Here is a 24,966-nt window from a genome sequence, read left to right on the forward strand (position 1 = left end):
AAGCCATACCCTTTTGTAATTAAGAAAATCATATTAGGGAGACCACCTTAATTAAAGTCTTATACATAAAATTCTACAAAAATTATCTAATGTTAGCGTTGAATATAGTCTTCAATACGAATGTGCAAGGATTGTAAGAAGAAGAAAAACATATACGTAGGGCTTATTCTCATTAACTGAACTGAGCTGAACTTATTATAGCTGAACTGAACTGAACTGAATTGAATTATATTGAAATGAATATTTTATGAGAGAAGGAAATTAGGAGCTGAACTGAACTGAACTAAACTTATTAAAGCTGAACTGAAATGAACTGAAAATAATCTGATGAGAACAGGGTCGTACTCAATTTATATATCACATACCAAAGATTTAAAGTTAATAATGGTCATGTAAGTAAATTGATTAGGGTTATATTTGTATGGGTATCAGTCTTACCACAAATTAAAGTTAATGGTCATGCAGGTAAACTAATTAATTAGGATTTACATTTGTATGAGTACCAATTTTACCACAATTAAATAAGGTCTGCTTTGTTATATGATAAAATTAAAATGTTGGGTCGTAAAGCATTGTCACATACATAAGATGAATGTGGCAGAGATGTGCATGTTTGAGATGGATGTGTGGCTATACAAGAAAGGATTGGTTGAGTAATGAGATAATTGGGAATTGGAGAATCGCTTAAAATGATTTGGCCATGTAAAAAGGAGACCAAGTGATGCTCCGGTAAGGAGGCTTGAAGAATTGCAAAGTGTAGGGATCACGAGTTAACAAGAGGTAGGGGAAGACCTAAGAAAACTGGGAAGAGGGTGGTTGAGAGTGATATGAGTACGTCCTTTGGGAATTAAAGAAGAAAATGGTGTTAAATAAGGCGTTGTGGAGGGAGAAAATCACGTCAACGACAAGTCATAATTCTATATATACTTTCTAAATTTATTTTAGTATTTGATTTTATTATGTATCTCACTAATATTTTATCACTTATATTGATTTCATTTGCTAAAGTTTTCTCACATTATTATGTTTTGATTACTCTAACGTTTTAACCACTCTTTAAATACTTTCTTAAAACTTATTTTGCTTCTGTTTTAAAACTCCCTTAATTTTTCTTGGATGCTCTTCCTTTTTCTCACTTTTCTACTCACCTTTTACAAAACTTTTTCAAATGATTATCTTGTAATGTCATTTTCTTTATATCGCACGATTCCTTATGCCGATTCATGTTAGCCGATCCTAAATCATTTTAGGACTAAAGGCTTATTGTCCGTTGTTGTTGGTTTTTTTTTTTTTTTTTTTTTTTTTTTTTCCTTTAACAACTAGTAAATGTTACAATGTCAGAGATAAGACATTAATTTAATAAGCATGTCAGATAGTCAATAATATTTGAAGGCAGAAGGATCATAGAACATTAGTTGCACAGTTGGACTTAAAGGTTAAAGAAGGGCTAACATTGAATTGTAGTTATGGTACGTACAAAAATGAAAAGGATCGACTAAGAAAATGCGGATTTACTGTTATTTAGGAATGAGAATATGTGCGTAAGAGGGCAAAAGTTGACATTATATGTTGGACTTCGAATATGAATATGAATATGCACCACTTTCTTCAAAAGCAATCAAGGTGCTACAATTGCAAATTAAAGAGTGTCCATAGGTCCATGGGAGGATCTAGACACAGTACAAATTTAGATAATACGGAGTAAATAAACAACTCATCACATATATTTCGAGAAACTATTGCCACTTACCAGGTATAGGCCCCCCTGTCCAATACCCTAATAAAAAAATAATATTTGCAAATTAAAAAAAAAAAGATAAAATAAAATTGGGGGGTAAAATGAAAAAGGGTTGGGTAAAAAAAAAAAGGAGGAGAGAGAAGTTACTTTCCCCCATTTAGTTGCTGCTCTTCCCGTGAAAAACAGTCGATCGGCGCCGGTGGTGTAGCTGAAGGTAGCTCAGAGAGGGGAATTTGGCTAGAACTTCCACCTAAATTTGGAAATCCACCTTAATCGGGGTAAATAGTTGGGTAAACCATTTCTCCATGAAAAAACACTAGATGATTAGATGGAGTTCTCAAAAATGGCATCATAGCTAGTGGCTATTCACCCGAGATCTGGAGGAGATTCCAAATATGGTGGCTATTGATCGAAAATCTCGAGGGAAAGTTGAGCTCCCTTGTGGAACGAAATTAAGCGCAAAGCTTTTGTAGATAATATACAAATCTCTGATCTATTTTTATGGAATTTGCAAGCTTTTGTAGATAATATACACATCAGGTAGGATGATTATTCATCTAAGCTTTGGATGTTTGGGGTTGAAGTCGACGACGAAAATTATTTGGTAGTCATAACTATTATTGATTTTACACAATTATTGTTAATTGTTATTTTTTATTAGTATACTGTTATTTTTATTAGTATACTGTTATTGGCTAATTAGTATAATTAAAAAGTTATTTTATTTATCTGTGAATCTGGGTTTATATGCTTTCTGTTTTTTTGGAAATTTCATGGGTTTGATTTAAATGTTATCGTTTTATAACTTGGTTTAGGTTAAGTTTGTACTGTTACTGTTAATTAATAAACTGTTATTGTTGATTGTATACTACTACTATTGATTTGTATACTGCTATTGGACATCCGATAGTGGTGGTGGTAAGGCGGTGCAATAATCTAAACCATCATGTAATTGATGAAGAAGATGATGATGATAATGATGTTTTCTTTGGTTTTGGTGGTGGTGTTAATGGAGGAAAGCGACAATGACAGATTGACAACAGTGGTGGTATCTTTTCCAAAAGTATGAGAGAGAAACTACTTTTTATTACTGTCAACTCATGTAGTAACTATTAATGAAGTTACTATCCAATATATGTTGAATGACAAATATACCCCCAGGTATTGGGCATGAGAGTCCCTACCTGGTAGTGGTCCATCATGCCTCATATTTAAAGAGTACAAAGTACTATTTATATACTCGTTATATATTAGCCTTAATATAAGTAAGATAAACAGAGTTATAGAACCTTATTTTTTTTTAAAAAAAACTAATTATCACCTTAATATAAGTAAGATAAACAGAGTTATAGAACCTTATTTTTTAAAAATAAACTAATTATCACGTATAGTTAAAGAGTACAAAGTACTATTTATCTTCTGGTTGTTAGCCTTAGTATAAGTAAGATGAACAGAGTTACCAAGCCTTATTTTTTTGTTTACCAATATTTGTAACAATTTAACTTTTACACAATTCATTTAACTATATGTGATGATTCATACTCAATGAAAAGCATATTCATGTGATTTTGTTAGAATAATCTTGGTGTGTATGTTCAAAATATTATCAATATTTTTTTAAAATAGTTTTTATCTATTGAGTATTAAATGAACTGAATAGTGTTACCAATACAAAGAAACTACATAAATGTGTTGACACAAGCAGTGATTTTCGATTCGGCTACCATGATTATTGACATTTTCTTATCAAAACCATAATTATTTTGCATATTTGACATAAACATACTCTACCGCTTCAAACTTTGAGGCGAGTAGTGATTTTCGATTCGGATCTTTAATTACAAGTATATAGAAACCTTCAACCCACAATCTATGATGATGTTTTGATCATACAATTGATGATAAACCCTAAACCATTTAAATCATAATCACCTTCTTAATTATTATTAGAACCCCAATATTGTTCAAATTTATCATATTTTATAACCTTATTTAAAGGTTTCTAAAAAAAAATATTAATAAATAAATAAATAAAATAAAATAAAAATTAAAAGTAAAAATCCTTGAAATAAGTGCATGGTGAACAAGGCCGAACTGTAACGGATACCACCAACTTCTTCTAGGTCTAATTTGTGTTATTTGAACTTTTCTAAACAATTTTTTCTTGAAGTAAGTGGACATAAGGTTTTCGTAAAAAAAAAAAAAGGTGAAGTGAACAAAGTTAATCTTATTGTTATGGATACTACGTCCACCAACTTCTTCTAGATCTAATTTGTAATTTAATCATAAAATTAATTTCCTATGAGTTCTCGTTAAATGAAATTCTCTTTTCATGATTGAATATATGCCTTTCACATAATATATGAAGATATCGATTCATTTATGAGCTCGTTAAATGAAATTCTCTTTTCATGATTGAATATATGTCTTTCACATAATATATGAAGATATCGATTCATTTATGAGAAGAGAAGCAAACACATACTTACCCCGCAAATTAAAAGAAGCACAGGAGCTTAGGGTAAACAAAAGCTTTTAAGAAAACTTTTTTATCCCTTCAAATACATTTAAATTCAAGTATTAAAAAATTCATAGGTTCATGGAGTATATTTGAGTATTTGTACGTAGTATATTGTATACTACGTATTTCATTTTCTTGGGCTTCCAACTAGAGAATCAACCTCACAACATTTGGATGTCAAACATAAACAAGGCCCATAGGCCCAATAAACATTGGAGTAGCAATGTGGAGTGCCTTACTGCCATTTGCGGTTTTGCACCACAGAAAAAGTTTTTACAACGATTAGATATTTTTCCTCTCTACTTGATGTCAAATTGTTGCAAATAATATGTAACGAAGGTAATAATACGAATAACAACTTTCTCATTTTGTGGTTAGGAAAAGGGTTCGAACCTCTCATATATGCATCTGACCCAGAGTAACTTACTAGACCCTTTAGAAGTTTTGGGGGGGGGGGGGGGGGGGTTGGGGAAGAGAATAATAACCTCCTAAATTGACCCATTTAAACAAATTAAACTCTTATGCTTTGTACTTCGTAATCCGTATCACTTTCTCAATATCCTAATATTTTGGAAGTATATGAGAAGTTCTTAGGTTTTAATCTTACTTAAAAATCATAGATGATGGTCAAAGGGTATAAAGCGAAAAAAATGTCTTAAATTATAATAACTGGAAATACAAGCTAAGCTGTTAAAGTACTCGTAGTACTTTGTCCCCTCGTCCTAGTATGATCGACATTTTTATATACTAATCTATCTAGTAATCTTGAACTTGTTTTTAATAATGGAATAAAAATAAAAAGTATCAAAAAAATTTATCGTTTAATAGACATTAATATAAAATATCACAATATCAACTTTTTAATATCTTTTACTACGATTTAGTTAATTATATATATTTAAGATCATCGTAATATATTTACATGTGTACCAAGTTTGACTATGCTAATTATTGTGAAATAGAAAAACAATAAATAGTATTATACTCGTAACGTATTTTTATGGAATCTTATTTGATTCGTCTCATGAAGTAATCCGATAATCCGTATCATATTACACCATACGCTTGCATAAAAGAAATAAAAAATGTCATCAACACAGCGATAGAAGCGGGGGAAGAAATGAGGTCGTGAAGAGCACAAAATGCAAGAAGATTGAAATGTTCATTACCTTCCCTCCCATTCCCAACGATGCATCAACTGTCAACTACCACCTTCCTAACACCTCTCCCTTCCATTTCTCATTTTTCTCTCTTTCTTCTAAAATTAAACTATTTCCTTTATTTTCCATCCACCACTTCTTACCCATTTTCATTTCTAAACTAAACATAATCCTTACACCTCATATTTTTTTTTTGATTAAACATATCTTATTTTATTTATTAAATAAAATTTAAAATAATATACACAAAACAAAAATCTAAAAAAAATAAAACATTAACGAATCAAAATTTGTTCTGTTTCCTCCATTCCCGCTATGATCCTTCTTTCTATGTTTCCTTCCTTATTCCATTTCCTCTTCTAATCATTATTCCATTAAAACACCTCAAAATTCATTTAACTCTCCATTAAAAAAAAAAAAAAAAACAAACAAACAAACAAACAAACAAAAAAAATGGCAAATAATCATCCTGTGAAATGCTTGAGTTTTGATTCAAGATTTCAGGATGATAACAAGAGCAAAGATGAGAAAGACATTGGCAAATCCTACAGTTTCGCGGCACGAGTCGGTTCAGATTTAAATAACGATAGTAATAACGATCATAAATCACGTCAACCTGTAACAATTCATGAAGGTGATGAAGAACTAGAGAATGATCAGCAACACGAGGCGGTGGCAGAGGAGGAGGAAAAGGAATTTACCCTCGATCAGCTTTCTGAAGACATTGATCAGTTCATTCTTTCGCTATCCTCGTCTTCGAATGATGATCCCCCTGAAATCTCTAAGGCGGTAGCTATGTTTGTTAAGAAGGTTGAAGCCAAGATCGAGGAATACGAGTCCACTGCGCAGGATTCGATTGTTTTTGGCCGCGATGTTGAGGGTGATTCTTCTTTTGTAGCAGCTGTTAATAGATTGTCGGGTCTAATGGAGGCGATTCATGGGTTGAAATCGGGTTATATGATGCCGTTGTTGAATCAAACCAGCTCCGTCCTGCACCGTGTAATGGTGTTCTTAGAGGAGGAGCTGCGTCTGATTCTGGAAGAACCCGTGTGCCAGAATTCGAACAATGCTGCAGATTGTTCGAATTCTAAGCACACGGATTCTTCGTTGAAGAGCCTCAAAGGGAGGCTGCAATCTTTTGCTTCGTCTGCCCATCCACACGATCATCACCAGGATGAGGGATCGGGTGAAGGGGCAGACTCCTGCGAGTTGCAGGAGGGTGGTGATCCAGAGTCGGAAGAACAACAGGAAGGGAAGGAAACGACTAGTACCTTCCCTTACTTTTCTTCCGACTCTGTATCAAGCATCCGTCTCATAGCCAATGCAATGATCATTGCAGGCTATGAGACGGAATGCTGCAATGTCTTCCTCATTGCGAGGAGACACGCCTTTGAAGAGGAATTGAAGAAGCAAGGTTTGGACAAGATTAGCACAGATGATGTGCAAAAGATGAATTGGGAGCCTCTTGAAGGGGAGATTTCAACATGGATTCGCGTCTTTAAGCATTGCACCTCTACCCTTCTCTTAGGGGAGCAAACATTTTACGAGTCAGTTTTTCCTGATCGTGTACGCACTAGCCAATTCCTTTACAACGACATCTCCTACGCTATCCTCTACATCCTTGTTAACTTTGCCGAGGCTGTTGCATTGACCAAACGTGCCACGGAGAAATTGTTCAAATTTCTTGACATGTATGAGACTCTACGTGACACGGTCCCTTGGGTCGAAACTAAAACACCCATGTATTCCTCGGAGGAGTCCATGAAGGAGTTGAAGTCGGAGTTGTGGTTTGCAAAGAGTAGGCTAGGGGAGGCTGCAGTATCTATCTTTTGTCAATTCGAAAACTCGATCAAAGGTGACAACACAAAGACTCCGGTGGCTAGTGGAGCGGTCCATCCTTTAACAAGGTACACCATGAATTACCTTAAATACGCTTGTGAGTACAAAGATACATTAGAACAAGTCTTCCAACAACATTTAAGAACAGAGCAAACAGAGGAATTCTCTGCCATTGATCACTCATCCTCATCCGATCAACAACGCAAGCTAGTTGATCAACAACAACAACAGCATCAACAAGAAGAGAAGCATTCACCATTCGCCTCGCAACTCATAACCATCATGGATTTACTAGACTCGTACCTCGAGTCGAAATCCAAGTTATACAAAGACCTATCCTTAAGGTACATTTTCCTAATGAACAATGGTAGATACATGCTTCAAAAGGTCAAAGGATCGACCGAGATTCACCAAGTGGTAGGGGATAACTGGTGTAGGAGACGGTCCTCAGATGTTAGGCACTACCATAAGAGCTACCAAAGAGAGACTTGGAGCCGAGTGTTACAATGTCTTAACCAAGAAGGATTACAAGTCAACGGAAAAATACACAAGCCTATTTTAAAAGAAAGGTTCAAAAACTTTAATCAGTTATTTGATGAGATTCACAGGACTCAGAGTACATGGGTGGTAAGCGACGAGCAGCTTCAATCGGAGCTTCGAGTATCGATTTCTGCTGTTATGATTCCGGCTTACCGGTCCTTCGTGGCGAGGTTTGGACAGATTTTTACCCCTGGAAGACAGGTTGAGAAGTACATCAAGTTTCAACCAGATGACATTGAGACAATCATTGAGGAGTTGTTTGATGGAAATCCTAGCTCCATTGCTAGGAGAAAAATATAGGACCAGATCATATTTATTCATATATATGAATTATATTACAATGTAGGAAAAAGAATTTGGGTGTGTTTAATTTGTGTTACATTACATACTCATTAGTGTATTTTAATCTTCTGTATTTTTTTTTCTTTTGTAATTTGTGTTGGATAGTATTGTAATTTTAATTATTATTTTTTTTTTCTTTTCCTTTTAGTTAAATTAACAGGATTTGATTCAGAATATTAATTGCTTAGGGTTGATAATTGTTCATGGAATATTTAAGTTGATGTACCAACAGAAAATCCATGTTATTGTTTAGTGTCTTCCTTGTCTAGCTGAAGGATGATATCAGAGCTTAATACTGTATTATTTTTCTGACAACCACGTGGCTAAGCATAGGAAGTTTTAAGCATTTTTAATGGGTAATTTTTCAGGTTGTTTATTTGATTAGGCCTTTATTATGGAGCATTAATTAAAGCTTTACTAAGTTCATAAGTTGGAATATGAGATCATTGGCTCAATGGAAATAATGCTCCAGAAGTGGGATCATTGGCTAAATGGATTTTTTATTTTTATTTTTTTAATTGAGATTTATCTATTTATAAATATCTAATTTTCAATGTGTACACTGCAAAAAAGAGTAAACTACCAAAACTAATTTAGTTTTGATTTAAAATTTTCTAATGTTTGTTGATTTGATTTGGTCTGAACTTATCTTACTATCCTATCTCTTGAAATGTAACTATATTTATACGTTAAAATATTTTGAAAAATAATTAAGTGGAACCTTATTTGAATTTCATAGTGTGTACTTGTCAAATATCTTTTCGATTTTCTTGATTTTGTTATGCAGTAAAACATTAAACATATTTGTGTTTGGCAATAAAACTAACAGTAGGTTTTAGAAAGTGTAAGGTACTTATGCTGATTCTATTCTAAATTCTAATACGAAGTATAATCTTCCTAACACATAGTTTACGATATAATTTAACAGCCAACCATTTTTCTTGAAAACCATGAAATAGTAAAGGGACAAAAATTAAGGGACGAAAGACACAACATATATTGGAAAGATTTAGTTTGCAAATCATATGTATTTGCTATTTTTCTTGTGTCATTTTGTCTTTCAAATCCACATTAACATGTCATGTCATTATCTACAACTTTAAAATAATTGATACACTAAGCATACATTATTTATAGATATAAATTTTCGACTATTTATTTTACTACTCCCTCTGCAATATGGTGCAGATAAAAAAATATCAATTATAATAATATATTATTAAAGATATTAATGATGGGCAAATATATTTAGTTAAAGTATATATATATATTTTTGGTGTTTAGAGAGCCACAAGAGCGGGTGATGAGTTTTGATCCTACTGGAAATCGGGAGGGGAGCTCTAACCACTTGAACTATCCCTTACACTCCGTATTGTAATGAGTGTTTAGCAGGAGACACATGTTATTTATGTCAAATGATCATTTTTCTTGCGAAAACTTGAGTACGGAGTACATTTTAAGATTAGAGACCAACCTCACGTTTTAAGGCCCCTAGATTAGGCTTAAACCAACGATAACTTAAATCCATTTATGTAATTACCACCGCCAACATTAATCTGTGTGCTTGAATAAAAAGTTAACTTCGTAATTAACAATTCAGCGGCACTCTCTCTCTTACTCTCCAGTTGAGACTTCTATTTTCTTTCTTTCTTTTTAATTTAAATAAATTATTCCCAAATGCTTGACCAATTCGCTACAAATTTCGGACTCACCCAAGTTATCTTAGATTCTTTGTCTGATTTCTGCATCTGGGTATGTCTTCATTTTCCTTTTTACTCTCAATTTCGTTTGTAATTTGTGTTTCTTCTTCGTTGATTAATTTTGCCTCTTTGATTGATTCATTTTAAATTGTTGATTCATTTGGATTATTGTTATTCTATTTTACATGAGATTGCATGTTTCAAATTTGTTGATTTATGTGATTATTACTTCAACAACTCTAATTTGATTTAATTTAATATTTTGAAGTTTGATGCCAGTTGATTCTTGTAATATAGAATCATAGTTTGTCACAAATTAACTTGTTGTTTATTTGATTAAAATGGCGTATAATTTTTTGTTAAAAACATCAGTTGATTCTGTGAACAGTTGTCGGATGTCTGTAAACTAGGTATTTCCTTGAACCATAGTTTTGTGTTGTCATAAGTTGATGCATTAAGTAGGAATCAAAAAATTATTTGTTTTTATCAAGTTGATCACTTTTTTGATATATTCCAACTTTTGAGCATTATGAAATTCATTTAAGCTAGTTCTGTACATTATATAATCATTGAAATACAAGCTTTTGAGCAAGTGTTGGGGATCGGATGAAGGCCAGAACCCGGCTGAGCTTGAATTTAAACATGGTAAAACTCGAGTTGGCTCGACCTGGGTTAACACCCTTAATTACAGTAAAAATATAGAACAATTGGTTGAGGCTGTTTTATGGCAAAGTGCTGTAAATGTATTTGGGTGGATGTTAAAAAAATTTGTGGATCATATGTTAATTGTTTGAACTTTGAAGCATTTAAAATGCTAATGGAACAACTTTCATTTAATTGTCTGATAAAATCTTGGTATTGAGTAGAGGTTAATGAAGGAAAGCTCTAAATTTTACTGCTGCTTAGAGCAGTAAAGAAAGACAAAGTGTTGCAAATGCTATTCTTCTATGATTCTATCAGATCCCACTTTGTGTAAGTCTGTATTTTGTAAAATGCTAAGTCATTCAGTCATTCGCTTAGCTGAATCAAGTAATGGATTTAATTCCTATTCCATGATGGTCATTGTGTCTTGTATAACTTCAGCACCATTTCAGCAGTGACTTCAACATACTTTGTTAAGAATTAGAAACTTATAGGTTAAAGAAGAAATTTAGGGGATTCGAAGAATTTTTTTTAAAGATCATTAACTTCCCTGGGAGTCTAAGGTAAGTGATTATATTACCCTCCCTTGATACTCTGACACACTCTAATTTTCTAAGCCAAACTTGTGTTTGATACACATCTGACACCTTAAACAGATGATAACACTTAAGTGTGATCCCTAAACTACATTAGAAAAACACATAAAGCTTCCTGTATCCGTGTTAAAAACTTCTGACAAGTCTGATACTTGCAAAGAGTCTGAGAACTTTGAGAAGCATCAAGTCTCCAATAGTTAGAAGAAGCGTGCACTTTCATGGATTATATTGAACTACATTGGATCACTTGGAAAGATGGAGATCATGTCCAAGGCATTAGATATGCATCTACTCAGGCCACCAGCACTCGTTGTTTGTGGTTGTTTAGTCTACCACTGCACTTATATGTTCCAAGACTAGTTGATCAATTATTGTTGTTTTTTCTCCTTCTGTTAAGTTTGCCAAAATTTCTCCTTGACTCCCCACTAGAGGCCTATTCTGACCTACTTCTTTGTGTACTGTTGCAGAAAATTTTCAGATTATTGATTTTAATGGCTGACTGTAGGAGTTTATAAATCTTGCTTGGAGGTTTCAGCTGCAGTCATCTTCGAAAGTTAAAATTTTCTTGCAAACCTTGAAGTCCTGTAGTGTGGCAAGTGTACTATAATTGGATCTTGAAGTGTTTTTTGCTATAGTGTGCAATAGTTGGACATTGGCCACTTGTTTGGACTGCAGAGATGACAATTTTGTCAAAGTTGCGTTGTATAACTGTTGATGTTACCGGTACTCTCTTAGCTTACAAAGGGGAGCTTGGAGATTACTATTGTATGGCTGCTAAAGCTGTAGGATTACCATGTCCTAACTACAAACGCATGCATGAAGGCTTTAAACTTGCATATACTGATATGGCCAAGAACTATCCTTGCTTTGGCCATGCTGCAAAGATGCCCAATATTGTTTGGTGGAAGACATGTGTCCGAGACTCCTTCATAAGGGTAAATGTTTTTGCTTTGGCTATTGATCCCATAAATTGTTTGATTGTTTGCATTTAAAAAAAAAAAACGGAAATGCTTATTGGGGTCATCTTTGGATATTTTCTCAGTAGATGTCATAGAATCTTTTGCTGCCCCCTTATGTATAGTGTTTTCTTGGTGATAGGCTGGATATGACTATGATGAAGAGACATTTGAGAAGATATTCAGACGCATATATGCGTCATTTGGCTCATCTGCCCCTTATGTTCTTTTCCCTGATTCCATTCCTTTCCTAAGATGGGTCCGTGCTCAAGGTATGCCGGTTGGGCTAGTGAGCAATGCAGAATACCGTTATCAAGATGTAATTCTTCCTGCCTTGGGGATAAATCAGGTAAAGGTTGTGTCTTGGCTTTTAGTCTATCCTCTGCATCATGAGTTCAATGACCTTGAAAACACTTTTAAATTCTGAATTTCAGGATTCTGAATGGGATTTTGGAGTATTCTCTGGTATTGAAGGTGTAGAGAAGCCAAACCCAAGGATTTATGAGATTGCATTAGAGAGGGCAGGAAATGTTGCTCCTGAAGAAACTCTACATATTGGAGATAGCATGCGTAAGGATTATCTTCCAGCAAAGAGCTTGGGCATGCACGCATTATTACTAGATAGATTTAAGACTCCAGATGCCGAGAATTGGAGAAAATCCGGAGCACCTGTGTATCCAGATTTGGCATCTGTGCAAGATCTGCTAAATTCTGGTAACATTGACTTGCTGAAGAAACTTTAACTTATTTAAACTTTATGAAATATAAGTTGGTGTTACCATATTAATGAATTTTAACACTGACTTGCTTTTCTAGATCTTCTTTAGGCCTGTCTTCACTGTCTGTTGTAACCTTGAGAGCTTAGCATCTACACATTCCCTAGTCATGTTTATTGTACAAGAAGCATCTCTTTTTCAAGAATTCTGCTTCTCTTGTTCAGTTGTTCTTCTATATATTAACTGTTGTTGAAGCTCTTCCTCATCTTAGTTCTGTAAGTAATTTTTTTTTTTTTTACCAATCAGCCTAGGTGAAAATTCTCATGATAGGTTTCAACCCTCAAGTAAAGATGACACTATGACAGTGGTCTGTGCTAGTGTATGGCGGCCTCTGGGCATTACTGCTCATGGCAAAAGTGCCATAATGGCCAATCGGCCATCCCATTGGCTCATTGGCTGTACCTTTGAGCCACCACAAGCGTTTCCCTTTATTAGTCGTGCATTGATCATGACAGTCCATTGCCCCTGTGGCCTGTGTTGTGCCAGTCTTTGCAAAATGCGCCCTTGGTTTAGCCTGCCTCTTGCTGGCCTGTTGGCCCACTGCCATCTTTACGCAGCCTCGCAAAGTATGAGAAGTTGCTATAAGCTAAGCCTATATGCATATTTGGTTTGAGGGTTTGTTTAACTAACAGGCTCAAATTGTAGCACTATGCTGTCTATCTAGAATAGTTATGGTTTCAGAATTAGGAGAACCTCAGAGACACAGAGTCCTGAACTCCATCTCATGTCTCCTCTTAAGTTGATTACTATATTACATGTTATTTTTTTGAGTAAGGCTAATGTTTTTCTTAATGTTTTAATAGTTTAAAGTTGGTAACGAAACATTCTATTTATTTTTTTATTGTTCAATTAGTCGGCCAAAATTGTCTCTTGCACAATTCGTCGAGCTATGTAACCTAATTAAACTAAAAGTCTATACTAATGTATGTTATCGATCGAGTATGACCAGCTGAATTAACTCGAAAAAACCTCAGATAAGCAACCCTTATACTACTACGTACTTTTCGCTTGTCCTTTTTTTTTTTTTAGCTTTGAAGGTGTCTTCATTTCTTCGTCTAGATCATAAATCATGATTATGGAAATGGTCTAGCATTATCCATATTTATATTCTAATAATATACTATGATTAGTCAAATCACCCTTATAATTCTCATTAATCAACTATCTGAATTTTTTAGCATATTTCTCTGAATTTAAACTTTTTTCTTTTAAATTTAGGCACTTAATTATATGCAACAAAGCATATTTATTTTAGCATATGGTATTATATTTATCATGTACAGATGTGCTCAAGTTGACAATAAAAGAGTAGACGGTTGTGGGCCCCCAAAAAGTCGTGGTTCCCACAAACTCTCACACCATATAGGGTCAACCATCAACTGCCATTCCCTCCCAAAATTAACGGCCATCCAAAATTAAAAAAAGAAGAAAAAAAAAATTTAGAAGAAAGTATAATTTTCCAGATTTTTCAATCAAAATTTCAGGCATCTCTAATTTCAGACCATTATTTTCTCCATTGTTTTCGCTTCTCTTTCTCACTCTTTCCCACCATATCCTCATCTTTCTTTCTCTCTCCTCTCTTGTCTTTCTGTTTTGCTTATGACAAAATTGTAAGGCCATTTTGTTTTTTCTGATCTCCCCCGAAAACAAATAAAAATAAAAATAAAAACTCGAGGGGGGAAAGAATGGAGAAGAATTCTTTTGCATCCAAGTCTAGTAGCTTTAATGATCGGCGTGGTTTATCAAAGAAAGAAAAATCTACACGTCTTAGCAAATCCTCGAGTTTTAGTGTTCATGTAGATCGTCGCCTTCCTCGTCCTCCTCAAAGAACCCGTTCTTCCAATGATGCTGTGTTGATCCAAGCGGTTTCTGATGTGAAGGAGATAGAAAATGGTGGTGTGGTAGAGGAAGTAGTTCATCATCAACCTACTTTGGAAGAGCTCAATGAGGAAATCGATGGCATCATCGAGAAGCTCTCCTTGATGGAGGACAACTCGAATCTCCCTGAGATTTCTCAGACGGTTGAGACCTTTGCCAAGATGGTTCAGGTGGAGATTGAAAGGTATGATTCATCAGAATCTACATTGAACTTCGGGGAGGATGTTGAACAAGACAATGTATTGATCAATTCGGTAAGTAGGTTGTCGAAATTGTCCAATATGTTAAGCAAATCCTCATCTGATGAGAATGTAAAAAAATTAAGCTCGTGCCTTAGCCTCACTTCACTCGTTGTCCAAAGAGCCATGACATTCATGGAGGAGGAGCTTCGAATCATTCTAGAAGATTCCGCAAACCCTTCTAGGCGCTCTTCTGCCAAGCTAGAAGCTACGGAGTCTAATGAGGAAGGATCTGAGGAGGACAACTATCCAATGATTGGCGAGGAAAGTATATCTAACATGAGGAAGATTGGTTCGTTGATGATCTCTGCAGGGTATGAAACCGAATGTTGCCAAGTATATAGTGTTCTTCGAAGAAATGCCTTCAAGGAAGCTATGCAACGAGAAGGGTTCGAAAAACTAAGCATTGATGAGGTGCAAAAGATGCAATGGGAGTCTCTTGAGGGGTACATAGGCAATTGGATCAAAATTGTCAAGTATGTGGCAAATGTCCTCTTGCCCGGTGAGAAGAAACTCTGCGATTCTGTCTTCTCGAATGAGCACCCCTCGATCAGTGATGCCATGTTCTCTAACCTTGCTCGGTCAGCAGTCATCCTCTTCCTTAACTTTGCTGAGGCAATTTCCTTGACAAAGCGTTCGGCTGAGAGGTTGTTTAAGGTGATTGACATTTATGATACTCTAACTGACCTTATTACCGCCCTTGATAAAATGTGCTCTAAGGAATGTGCTAATGAGCTGAGGTCTGAGTTATCTTCTGTGAGACGGCGTTTAGGAGAAGCTGCTGTTTGCATCTTCTGTGATCTAGAGAACTCCATCAAAAACGACGTTGCAAGGAACCCGGTTCCTGGAGGGGCTGTCCACCCGCTGACTCGATACACAATGAACTACTTGTGGTATGCTTGTGATTTCAAAGACAGCCTCGAGCAAGTCTTTTCTCTTCACCACATCACCGGACTAAATTTGGAATCCCTAGAGCCGAGAAGAGAGCATCAGGATGAGGAGGATAACCGCAACAACAAGAATCAAGGCCCGAAACAAACACCATTTGCTGCCGAGCTATTGACAATAATGAGCCTTTTAGATGCAAACTTAGAGGCAAAGTCTAAGCTATACAAAGATCCTTCATTAAGATACATCTTCTTGATGAACAACGGGAGATACATTCTACAAAAGATCAAGGAATCAGCTGAAATCCACGATTTGGTTGGGAATAATTTTTGTAGGAAAAGATCATCTGAGTTAAGAGGATATCATAAGAGTTATCAAAGAGAGACATGGAGTAGAGTACTACAATGCTTAAATCAAGAAGGAATGCAGGTTAATAATAAGGTTCAAAAGCCGGTACTAAAAGAGAGGTTCAAGGCTTTTAACCAAATGTTTGATGATATTCACAAGACACAAAGTGCTTGGGTGGTGAGTGATGAACAACTTCAATCGGAGCTTCGAGTGTCCATCTCGGCTGTAATGATTCCAGCGTATAGGTCGTTCTTAGCAAGGTTCGGACAACATTTTACCCATGGAAGGCAGCGCGAGAAGTATATCAAGTATCAACCGGAAGATATCGAGAGTACTATCGAAGAGTTGTTTGATGGGAACCAAAACTTGTCCATGGCTAGAAGGAAAAACTAGCCCCCTCATCTTGTGATAAGGAGGGAGATTAAGGAGATAAATGGTTTGTTTTCTTGTATTATTGTTTTTCAAACTAAGTTTTTTTGTCATTACTAAGTTTGTAAACATTCATTTTGGTGTACTATGAAATGCAATTTTGCTCAAGACAGGCTTCAAATAAAGCTTTTTGAGTATCCTACTATATGTATAGAGAGATTTCTTGTTTCATATTATATACGAAGTATGCAACTTTAACAATGTCTATCTTATAGCATTATGATTGCAATCTTGGTAATAATTTGGTTTGAAATCAGAAAATCACAACTCACAATATAGTATTTTAAAGTAACTTTTCATGTCTTTGATTAACTGATTATATTAGTGTGAGATAATCTAGTCTAAAACTCTCTAATTGTGCAATAAACTGCAATTTGATATGAAAGATGTTATGTCATTGGCATAGTGAATAAGTAGGTGTTGTACAAAGCTTGCTTAATTTAGTGCTAAACATGGAATACTGTGAATTTTAGATTACTAATCTTTTTAATTATGTTAGTTTATTTATATTCTCTTAATCTCTAATTGATTTCATTTACTTTACTCTTTTGTTGTTGACTAGTGACTACACTCAACGAAATATTAAAAACTATGTTAAATGCTTTTTTTTTTTTTTTTTTTTTTTTTTTTGGCGGGCAAGGAGAATGACCCATTCTTCGAGGAATTTGTGAGGGGGAAAGGGAATTTCCAGTATTCCACAGTTTCACCCACAAGAACCACAACTAATAGAAATCGAACCCATACCTAATCATATAAAATACATTTTGAATTTAGAGATACAATTTAGTTCAAAGAGTAGTTTTTTTTTTTTTTTTTTTTTTTTTGAAATAAGAGTAGTGGTTTATGGCAATTTTGTATTGGGCTTATGTTTTATGGCAATTTGCTCTAGTATGCAGGTTGTAGGCTTTTAGCCAATTTTGTCAAAAAGAATACGAAAGAAAAAGTTCTAAGCCCATAAGTGTGGTACCATACTTGGTCATAAAGTCAGCACAAATACGTACCCAATTGCTAATCCTTGTGATTGGCAGTTGTGCTCAACTGCTCACCAGGACTTCCTGATCAATGATAAATAGAATATGGAGGGGTGAAAGAGTTTCGAATATGTGACCTTTGTATCACGCTGGTTCTAATATCATATTAAAGGTCTATTTTAATTAAAAACTTGAACAGATATCAATCAAGACTAAAGATGACACTATATCGGGCCGACCCGGCATGAAAAAAGCACGGTACAACACGCGAACACGAAAAAAAAAGCACGACATGGCACGATACTATGCGTGTGGACACGCGATCACGAAAAAAAATACGACACAGTAGTACAGTACTGTGCGTGTGGACACGCGAGCACGAAGAATTTTCAATTACAACTTTCCTTATGGATTGATTTTATTTTATTTTTTTTCAAAAAAAAAAAAAAGACACGAATTGATGATCATAACAACCTTGAATATGCCAAATTTCAAACTTCTTGCAAATGTTCAAATGTAAGATGAATAAAATATTTGTATACCTATACTCCGTATTAAAAATTCAAACTAATGTAAAATGAAAAAGTACTTGTTAGAAACATTATATCTAGGGAAAGATTACAAAGATAAATACACAGTATAATATGCATAATACTGGTGTTAGAAATAAAAAGTGGGATTAGTGAGCAGCATTGCATGACGTCCGTAATATAGATTGAACAATGAACAGTAAAAAGGCTGTGCATGCGCCCTGGATTTGCTGAGCAAAGCAACTCCAAAAAGAATTGAATAAAATAATTAAAAAAAGCACAAAAAAAAGGTGATTGGTCTGTTATTGTTAATACAGATCCTACTGCTGTCATAAATGTCTCATAGTATTGGGATTTGGGATGATCCAATGGGCCTCAGTACCCGAGAGGCCCATAACCCGGTAGAATTGACTGCCATTTTTTGCACGCCACATTTCAGATTTTGTTTTCACTTTTTTATCCTTTGGTTTTTTTTTTTCAATTGTCATCACTTTAGGTATACAAATACAACACCCCCCTAATTTCTTTTGGTTTCATAGGTTAACCCCTTATGCCTTATCTTATTAGTAGCTTCTAAAACACTTTAATCGATGAGTATGCTTCCTCTATTATTGTTCTTGTGGATTTTTGGCCGGCAATCCGACATAGCAATTTGTATATACTCCGTATTAGAATTACTATTTTAATGTGATGATTAATTTATAACGATGGATGATTGCAAAGTACTCAAATGTGATACTAATAGCTCAATTATACTAATAGCTCAATTATTTTGTGATGATTTTGTAAGGGTTTGTGTCTCATTTACTGAACCCAGCTGAACTCAGTGAATTGAATTGAACTGAATATTTTATAAGAAAGGGAAATTAGAAGTTGAGCTGAACTGAACTCAGCTGAACTGAACTGAACTGAACTGAACTGAGCTGAACTGAACTGAACTGAACTGAAGTACTGAACTGAACTTATTAATTAGTGATTTTTAACTACGGATTAGTGATCTTTGATTATTTATTTCTATACATATGTGTATATACAAATGTACATATTAAAATATTTACGAAAAATATACTATATAATTATAAAATTTATGGAAAATATATTAACAACTTGAAACCTCTAAATATTTTAAACACATATACTATTTAATTTAAAAATAAAATAGTATTATGACAAAAGAACACAAAACACTTACATGTATCTAACCCATTTAAACAAATTAAAAAAAAATATTAAAAAAAAAAAAGAAAAGAAAAAAACACGAAAAGCTAACAGAGGCGACGACCCAACAGTCCAACACCCTAACCCACTCTCTTTAATGTTTTAATTAATACATGTATCTAACTAGTATCTAACCCCAAATTATTATTATTATTATTATTATTATTATTATTATTGTTGTTGTTGTTGTTGTTGTTGTTGTTGTTGTTGTTGTTGTTGTTGTTGTTGTTGTTGTTGTTGTTGTTGTTGTTGTTGTTGTTGTTGTTGTTGTTGTTGTTGTTGTTGTTGTTGTTGTTGTTGTTGTTGTTGTTGTTGTTGTTGTTGTTATTATTGTTATTATTATTATTATTATTTATTGATGATTATTATTATTATTATTTATTACTTATTGATTATTATTGTTATTTTTATTATTGTTATTATTATTATTATTATTATTATTATTATTATTTATTGATTATTATTATTATTATTATTATTATTATTATTATTATTATTATTATTATTATTGTTATTATTATTATTATTATTATTATTATTTATTGATGATGATTATTATTATTATTATTTATTACTTATTGATTATTATTATTATTTTTATTATTGTTATTATTATTATTATTATTATTATTGTTATTATTATTATTATTGTTGTTGTTGTTGTTGTTGTTGTTGTTGTTGTTGTTGTTGTCGTCGTTGTAATAAGAGCTTAAAAGAATGAAATTTGGCTTTATATCATTAGCAATATCATTAGACATAAATTAAGAGTTGAACTGAACTGAGCTGAACAGAACTGAACAGAACTGAACTGAATTTCAACGGAAGAGAACAGGCCCTAAGTCCTTTGACTTTAGTATTTGTAGATTTTATGGTCCATGTATATGTATGACTATGCAAGTATTTGTTGTCATAACATTAAAACTAACCCTTTAATCCTAAGTTATCAATTCCAAAATTTATTGCTTATATTGAGTTCTTGGACCAAAAGAAAACCTATTACTTTATAGATAATGTTGAGGTGTCAAGTAAATCGATATATAATTTCCATTTTTCCAAATCCGCCCTAGGAGTGGCATAAAAAGATCGAGGAATCGTGAAGTTCAAATCAAATCTCTTATACCTCTTCAACTGGGTTACTTTACCGCCGATGGATTTCATTGGCAGGGACAACTTATTGAATTTACGTATTCGTTAGTAAACATATACTTTCTCTGTTTTTATTTTTAAAAATTAGGAAAAATTATAAACCATACAGACAAGTAGATAAGTGGTTAGCTGGCCTGGAAGATACGAAGAAGCAAAGAGCATACTAGACGATTATGAAGGTTTTTTTTTTTTTTTTTCAAACAAAAACATTTGCAAGGGATGCATATTACAAGTAATTATTAATTTTTGATAATTTGGAAGAAGGAAATGTTGTTACAAACTTACAATTACAAACTTTGAAACTTGCAATTATACTTTGTAGTAAGTGTTAATAATCATGTCATAATGAGCATAAAAGAATCTCTCAATAAGACTTAAAATAAAGTAGTCAACTTGGTACTGCAAAAATAGAAAGAAAAAAAAGAGCAAGATGTTAGAAACTGTATATCCGACATATATGCCAAAAAGAAACCATTGACCACCAAATATTTCATTAAAATCACCACACAAATAATTCGGATAAATAAGAAAGCTGATGGTTTGCCTCAGTAAATGCGACAACAAGGACATAAACAGCCGTTTACGTTTTTAAAAAAGTTGAGATGATCTTACATTAACGAATACACGGTTAAAGTCGTTTCTCACAAACCCTGCTTCCATGCCTTAGCTTACATACCCTTGCCAAACCATGCTCCTGTTAAAGGTAGCCTAGTAGTGCCCTAGTTCGTACTATCTACTCCGTACTACATAACTATGTAGTAAACTTGTACTTGTATGTAGTAATAACAAAATTAAGCCTAATTGATTATTACTTTATGGTCTGTTTTGATTTAATGAATTAGATTGAACTGAACTGATTAAAACTGAACTAAATTAAACTGAACTGAAATGAATTGTTTAAGAGATGAAAATTAGGAATTGAACTTTTAAACTGATTGGAGCTGAACTAAAATGAACTAAACTGAATTGAAATTAGGCTAAAGAGAACAAACTCTTAGTTTATCAGTATGCATAAGCATTTGACTAATAGGCTCTTTCCAAATTTATAGGTAAATTGGTTTTATCTGAGCTAAGAAATTTAAACGAAGTACTCGTACGAGTGAGTGAAAGTTAATCAATAAAATATATCATAGTCGTGTTTTAACAAAAGCAACTACATACTACTTCGTATTTTGTATTGATACTTGTATATATTGAGTACTTAGGGCCTGTTCTCATACGTTTATTTTCAGTTCAGCTCATAATTTCCTTCTCTTATAAAATATTCATTTTAGTTCAATTCAGTTCAGCTCAGTTCAGTTTATCTGATTTCAGTCTACTAAAACAGACCCTTAGTTATATATATACGGAGTTTTTCACACATAAGAAAATTTTGCTTCATTCTTAAGCTATGGTTCATGTGTACAGTGTGCCCAATATTTTGTGAGTAGAATAGGGGTGAAGTAATGACACCTTTAGTTATTTACCATCCAACTAGTCCAACTAAACACCACTAGTCCACCACATCTTATTTATGCATGTTTTTGTACTGTAAAGGTAGAAAACTTATCAATACAAATTCAAACAAATACTCCATGACTCACAAGAGTAATGTAGCAACACACATAATATAATGACATAAATATTAATATTATAATTTGAGTAAGTATTATATTTGAATTGTATAATCAACTTATATGTACGAGTACTTTGTACTCCCTCCTTTCCTTTATTACATGCCTGTATTCCTTTTTGGGGTGACCAAAATTAAGTGCCTGTTTCTAATTATAGGTTGTACTTTTTGCCAATATTATTCTTGTTTTGATGAGTTGTCATCATTTTTCTTTTTCTTTTTTGTACTTTACATCAATTCCCAATACTTTCTCTCTCCTAATTCTCAACCACCTTTTTCTTTCTCTCTATCTCTCTCTAACCCCACATGTATATTTTTACTCCCAATTTTTAGTTTTAAGGAATGTTTAGCTTTCTTAATTTCCGTGTAAAATGAGAAACAGACATGTAATAAAGGGACGGAGGGAGTAGTATATTAATCTTTTAGAAGTTTGAAACACATATAATCTGTAGATGTGACTAAAGCTTGAAAGTCATAAGGATTCTAATTGGGTATAGAAGACAAAGGCTAAAGGCATTAGCCGCCTTCTACATATGATAAAAACTGACATAACCTACTTTATGTTTAAAGCTATTATTGTCTTTTAAAGTTTTAACTATATTTGTTTAATTATGTTACGTTAATTTGGTTAAATCACTCTTTTACTTACACATGTTTTCTCTCCCCTAAAACCTACAAAGATACCTATCATAAGTCACAACCAATTTAAGACACTGTATTTCTTTTTGGCATGCGTTGCGACAACTAACAGACAACCTCTTTAATTACTAACATGCCCTTCGTTGTTATCCTCTCCTTGGCTTCAAAAAGAATTTAAATACCCCATAATTAACATTATATTACTCGTTCATTATTGCCTTAATTTTGTTTGAAGTTGTTCAGACGATAAATTATTATTCATACTTAAGCAAAAATAAAAAAAACAACACCATCCTCCACCACACTTGGACGTACAACCCCCTAAGTTACTACTCGAGTGGGCTAAATTGAGACATAACTTGAGCTACACAATGAGCCAATGATATTTGGTTGAACAAATTGCATGCATGAATGTGAATAATGCACATAATAATATGTTAAACAACCAATTTAATTTTATACTTTCATTATTGCTTTATTTATATCGATGATGAATTAACATAACTGGTTGAAATCTTGCTTAAAACCTGAAATCACATCCCGTCTATATATCGTTTGAAAGTTTTATTATACTATAGAAATTAAACAAGTGGACAATCATTTCTTGTGCTCCTATAAGAATTGTTTGTCTATTTGATCTACAAAATTAGATTTTTTTTAAAAATTTACTAATCATTACTTTACGTTATACAAAATATAAATGATAATATGATCATCATATGAAGTATGGACAAAAAAAAACATTATTACTCCACTATTATAATCAATTACATACGTCATCAACCTTGTATATGTTCCCACGCCTATATAAAGGGCATGCATGCTCTCATTCCAAAAACACAACCTCATAACACACTTCTTCTCTCAATATACATTCTCTCTTTCTCTCCTTTGAAACATTATCCTGAAGTTCTTACATTCTTCAAACATTATTCACTTAAATTTCCGATTAATCATTTCATTCCAAACACCTCTACTTTTCACTACTACTTAAACCCTAAAAAACAAAATGCAATACCATTTACAAGAACCATCCTCATCATCATCGTCGTCATCATCATGGGGATACTCATACTACATAGGAGTACCATCCATGAACATGAACATGAACATGATGAACATTCGAGAAGCGGCCGACCCGCTCGAGAAAGTGGCGAGGCTAGCATCCGAGAGTGCGGCGTGGTAATATTCAGTGTGAGCACTTGTTGTATGTGTCATGCGGTGAAGCGGCTGTTTTGTGGTATGGGAGTTAATCCGACGGTGTATGAACTCGACGAAGATCCAAGAGGAAGAGAAATGGAGAAGGCTTTGATTAGATTGCTTGGTACTAATTATTCACCACCTGTTCCTGTTGTTTTTATTGGTGGTAAACTTGTTGGTGCTATGGATAGAGTTATGGCTTCTCATATTAATGGCTCCCTTGTTCCTCTCCTTAAGGAAGCCGGTGCTCTTTGGCTATGAACTATATTCGATCCATCAATAATAAATCAATTAGCCAAACTCGAATAGTTCACGAGTAATTTCGTTTGAGAACTCGTAGTTTAAGGATAGACTAATTAAACTCGTTATCATCCTGGCTTATTCATGAATTTCAGTATGAATAATTGTAGTAATATGACTTAAATCTAATGACTTGATTAGTTAGTGGTGGGAAATTGCATTGCACACAATTTTGAAAGCATGACACGGTTGTGTGTGTCTTGTGTGTGTTAATATAATTATGATTATAATTGTAATTTGAACTCAAATTGGTTTTTGTAATTTGTGGTAAAAGGTGAAATGAAAGATTTGATGCAATTTACATTGTCAAAATGAATACGCACTTTTCATCATGTTTTTTTTGGTTCCAAGCTCTATTTCTATTGTGCAGCTCTCACAAGTTCTTTTTCCTTTTACATAGTATAATAAAATGACGAAAAAATTGATTAAATGTTAAAAAAAAAAAAAAAAAAAAAGGCAGCATGAACAATGGGTTTGGATTATCCTAGACCAACAAGGCCCATGGGTCATGGCCCAACTATCTCATCATTTATTCAATTGTCATAGACTCACAGGCCCAAATTAACAAGGGGTAGATAGTTCTAGGCTAGGTTATATTAGGATTTAAAACTGAAACATTTGCTGCATCACTCAATACAGGAGGGATCTTTTCTCACCTCTTAAATCCTTGCAAAATTGTAATTAATTTATGATAATGTATTTTTATTTCATTTGATAAAAGATTATGAGCAGTAATAATTAAGTGTAATAACCTAAAG

The 24,966-nt window shown here is 33.6% G+C and overlaps 2 protein-coding genes and 2 pseudogenes across 2 annotated transcripts; all 4 read left to right on the forward strand.

The window, feature by feature from the left end:
• The first annotated feature begins 5,871 nt into the window (after positions 1-5,871).
• On the forward strand, positions 5,872-8,912 carry LOC145629339 (exocyst complex component EXO70C1-like). The gene has a single exon (XM_081681948.1). It carries the CDS (start codon positions 5,873-5,875, stop codon positions 8,096-8,098), a length of 2,226 nt encoding a protein of 741 aa, XP_081538074.1. The 5' UTR covers position 5,872; the 3' UTR covers positions 8,099-8,912.
• Positions 8,913-9,664: 752 nt separating this feature from the next.
• Positions 9,665-13,004, forward strand: LOC145629420 (uncharacterized). Its single transcript, XM_081682052.1, has 4 exons — positions 9,665-9,892; positions 11,546-12,013; positions 12,177-12,383; positions 12,469-13,004. The coding sequence occupies exons 2-4, from the start codon at positions 11,756-11,758 to the stop codon at positions 12,775-12,777; spliced, it is 774 nt and encodes a 257-aa protein (XP_081538178.1). The 5' UTR covers positions 9,665-9,892; positions 11,546-11,755; the 3' UTR covers positions 12,778-13,004.
• Positions 13,005-14,096: 1,092 nt separating this feature from the next.
• LOC145629500 (exocyst complex component EXO70C1 pseudogene) lies at positions 14,097-16,597 on the forward strand (annotated as a pseudogene).
• A 6,962-nt stretch (positions 16,598-23,559) lies between these two features.
• On the forward strand, positions 23,560-24,435 carry LOC145629637 (glutaredoxin-C1-like; annotated as a pseudogene).
• Positions 24,436-24,966: the final 531 nt, after the last annotated feature.

This window comes from Chenopodium album, chromosome 1 (genome assembly GCF_948465745.1).
Source record: "Chenopodium album chromosome 1, dcCheAlbu1.1, whole genome shotgun sequence".
In the NCBI taxonomy this organism is placed as follows: domain Eukaryota; kingdom Viridiplantae; phylum Streptophyta; class Magnoliopsida; order Caryophyllales; family Amaranthaceae; genus Chenopodium; species Chenopodium album.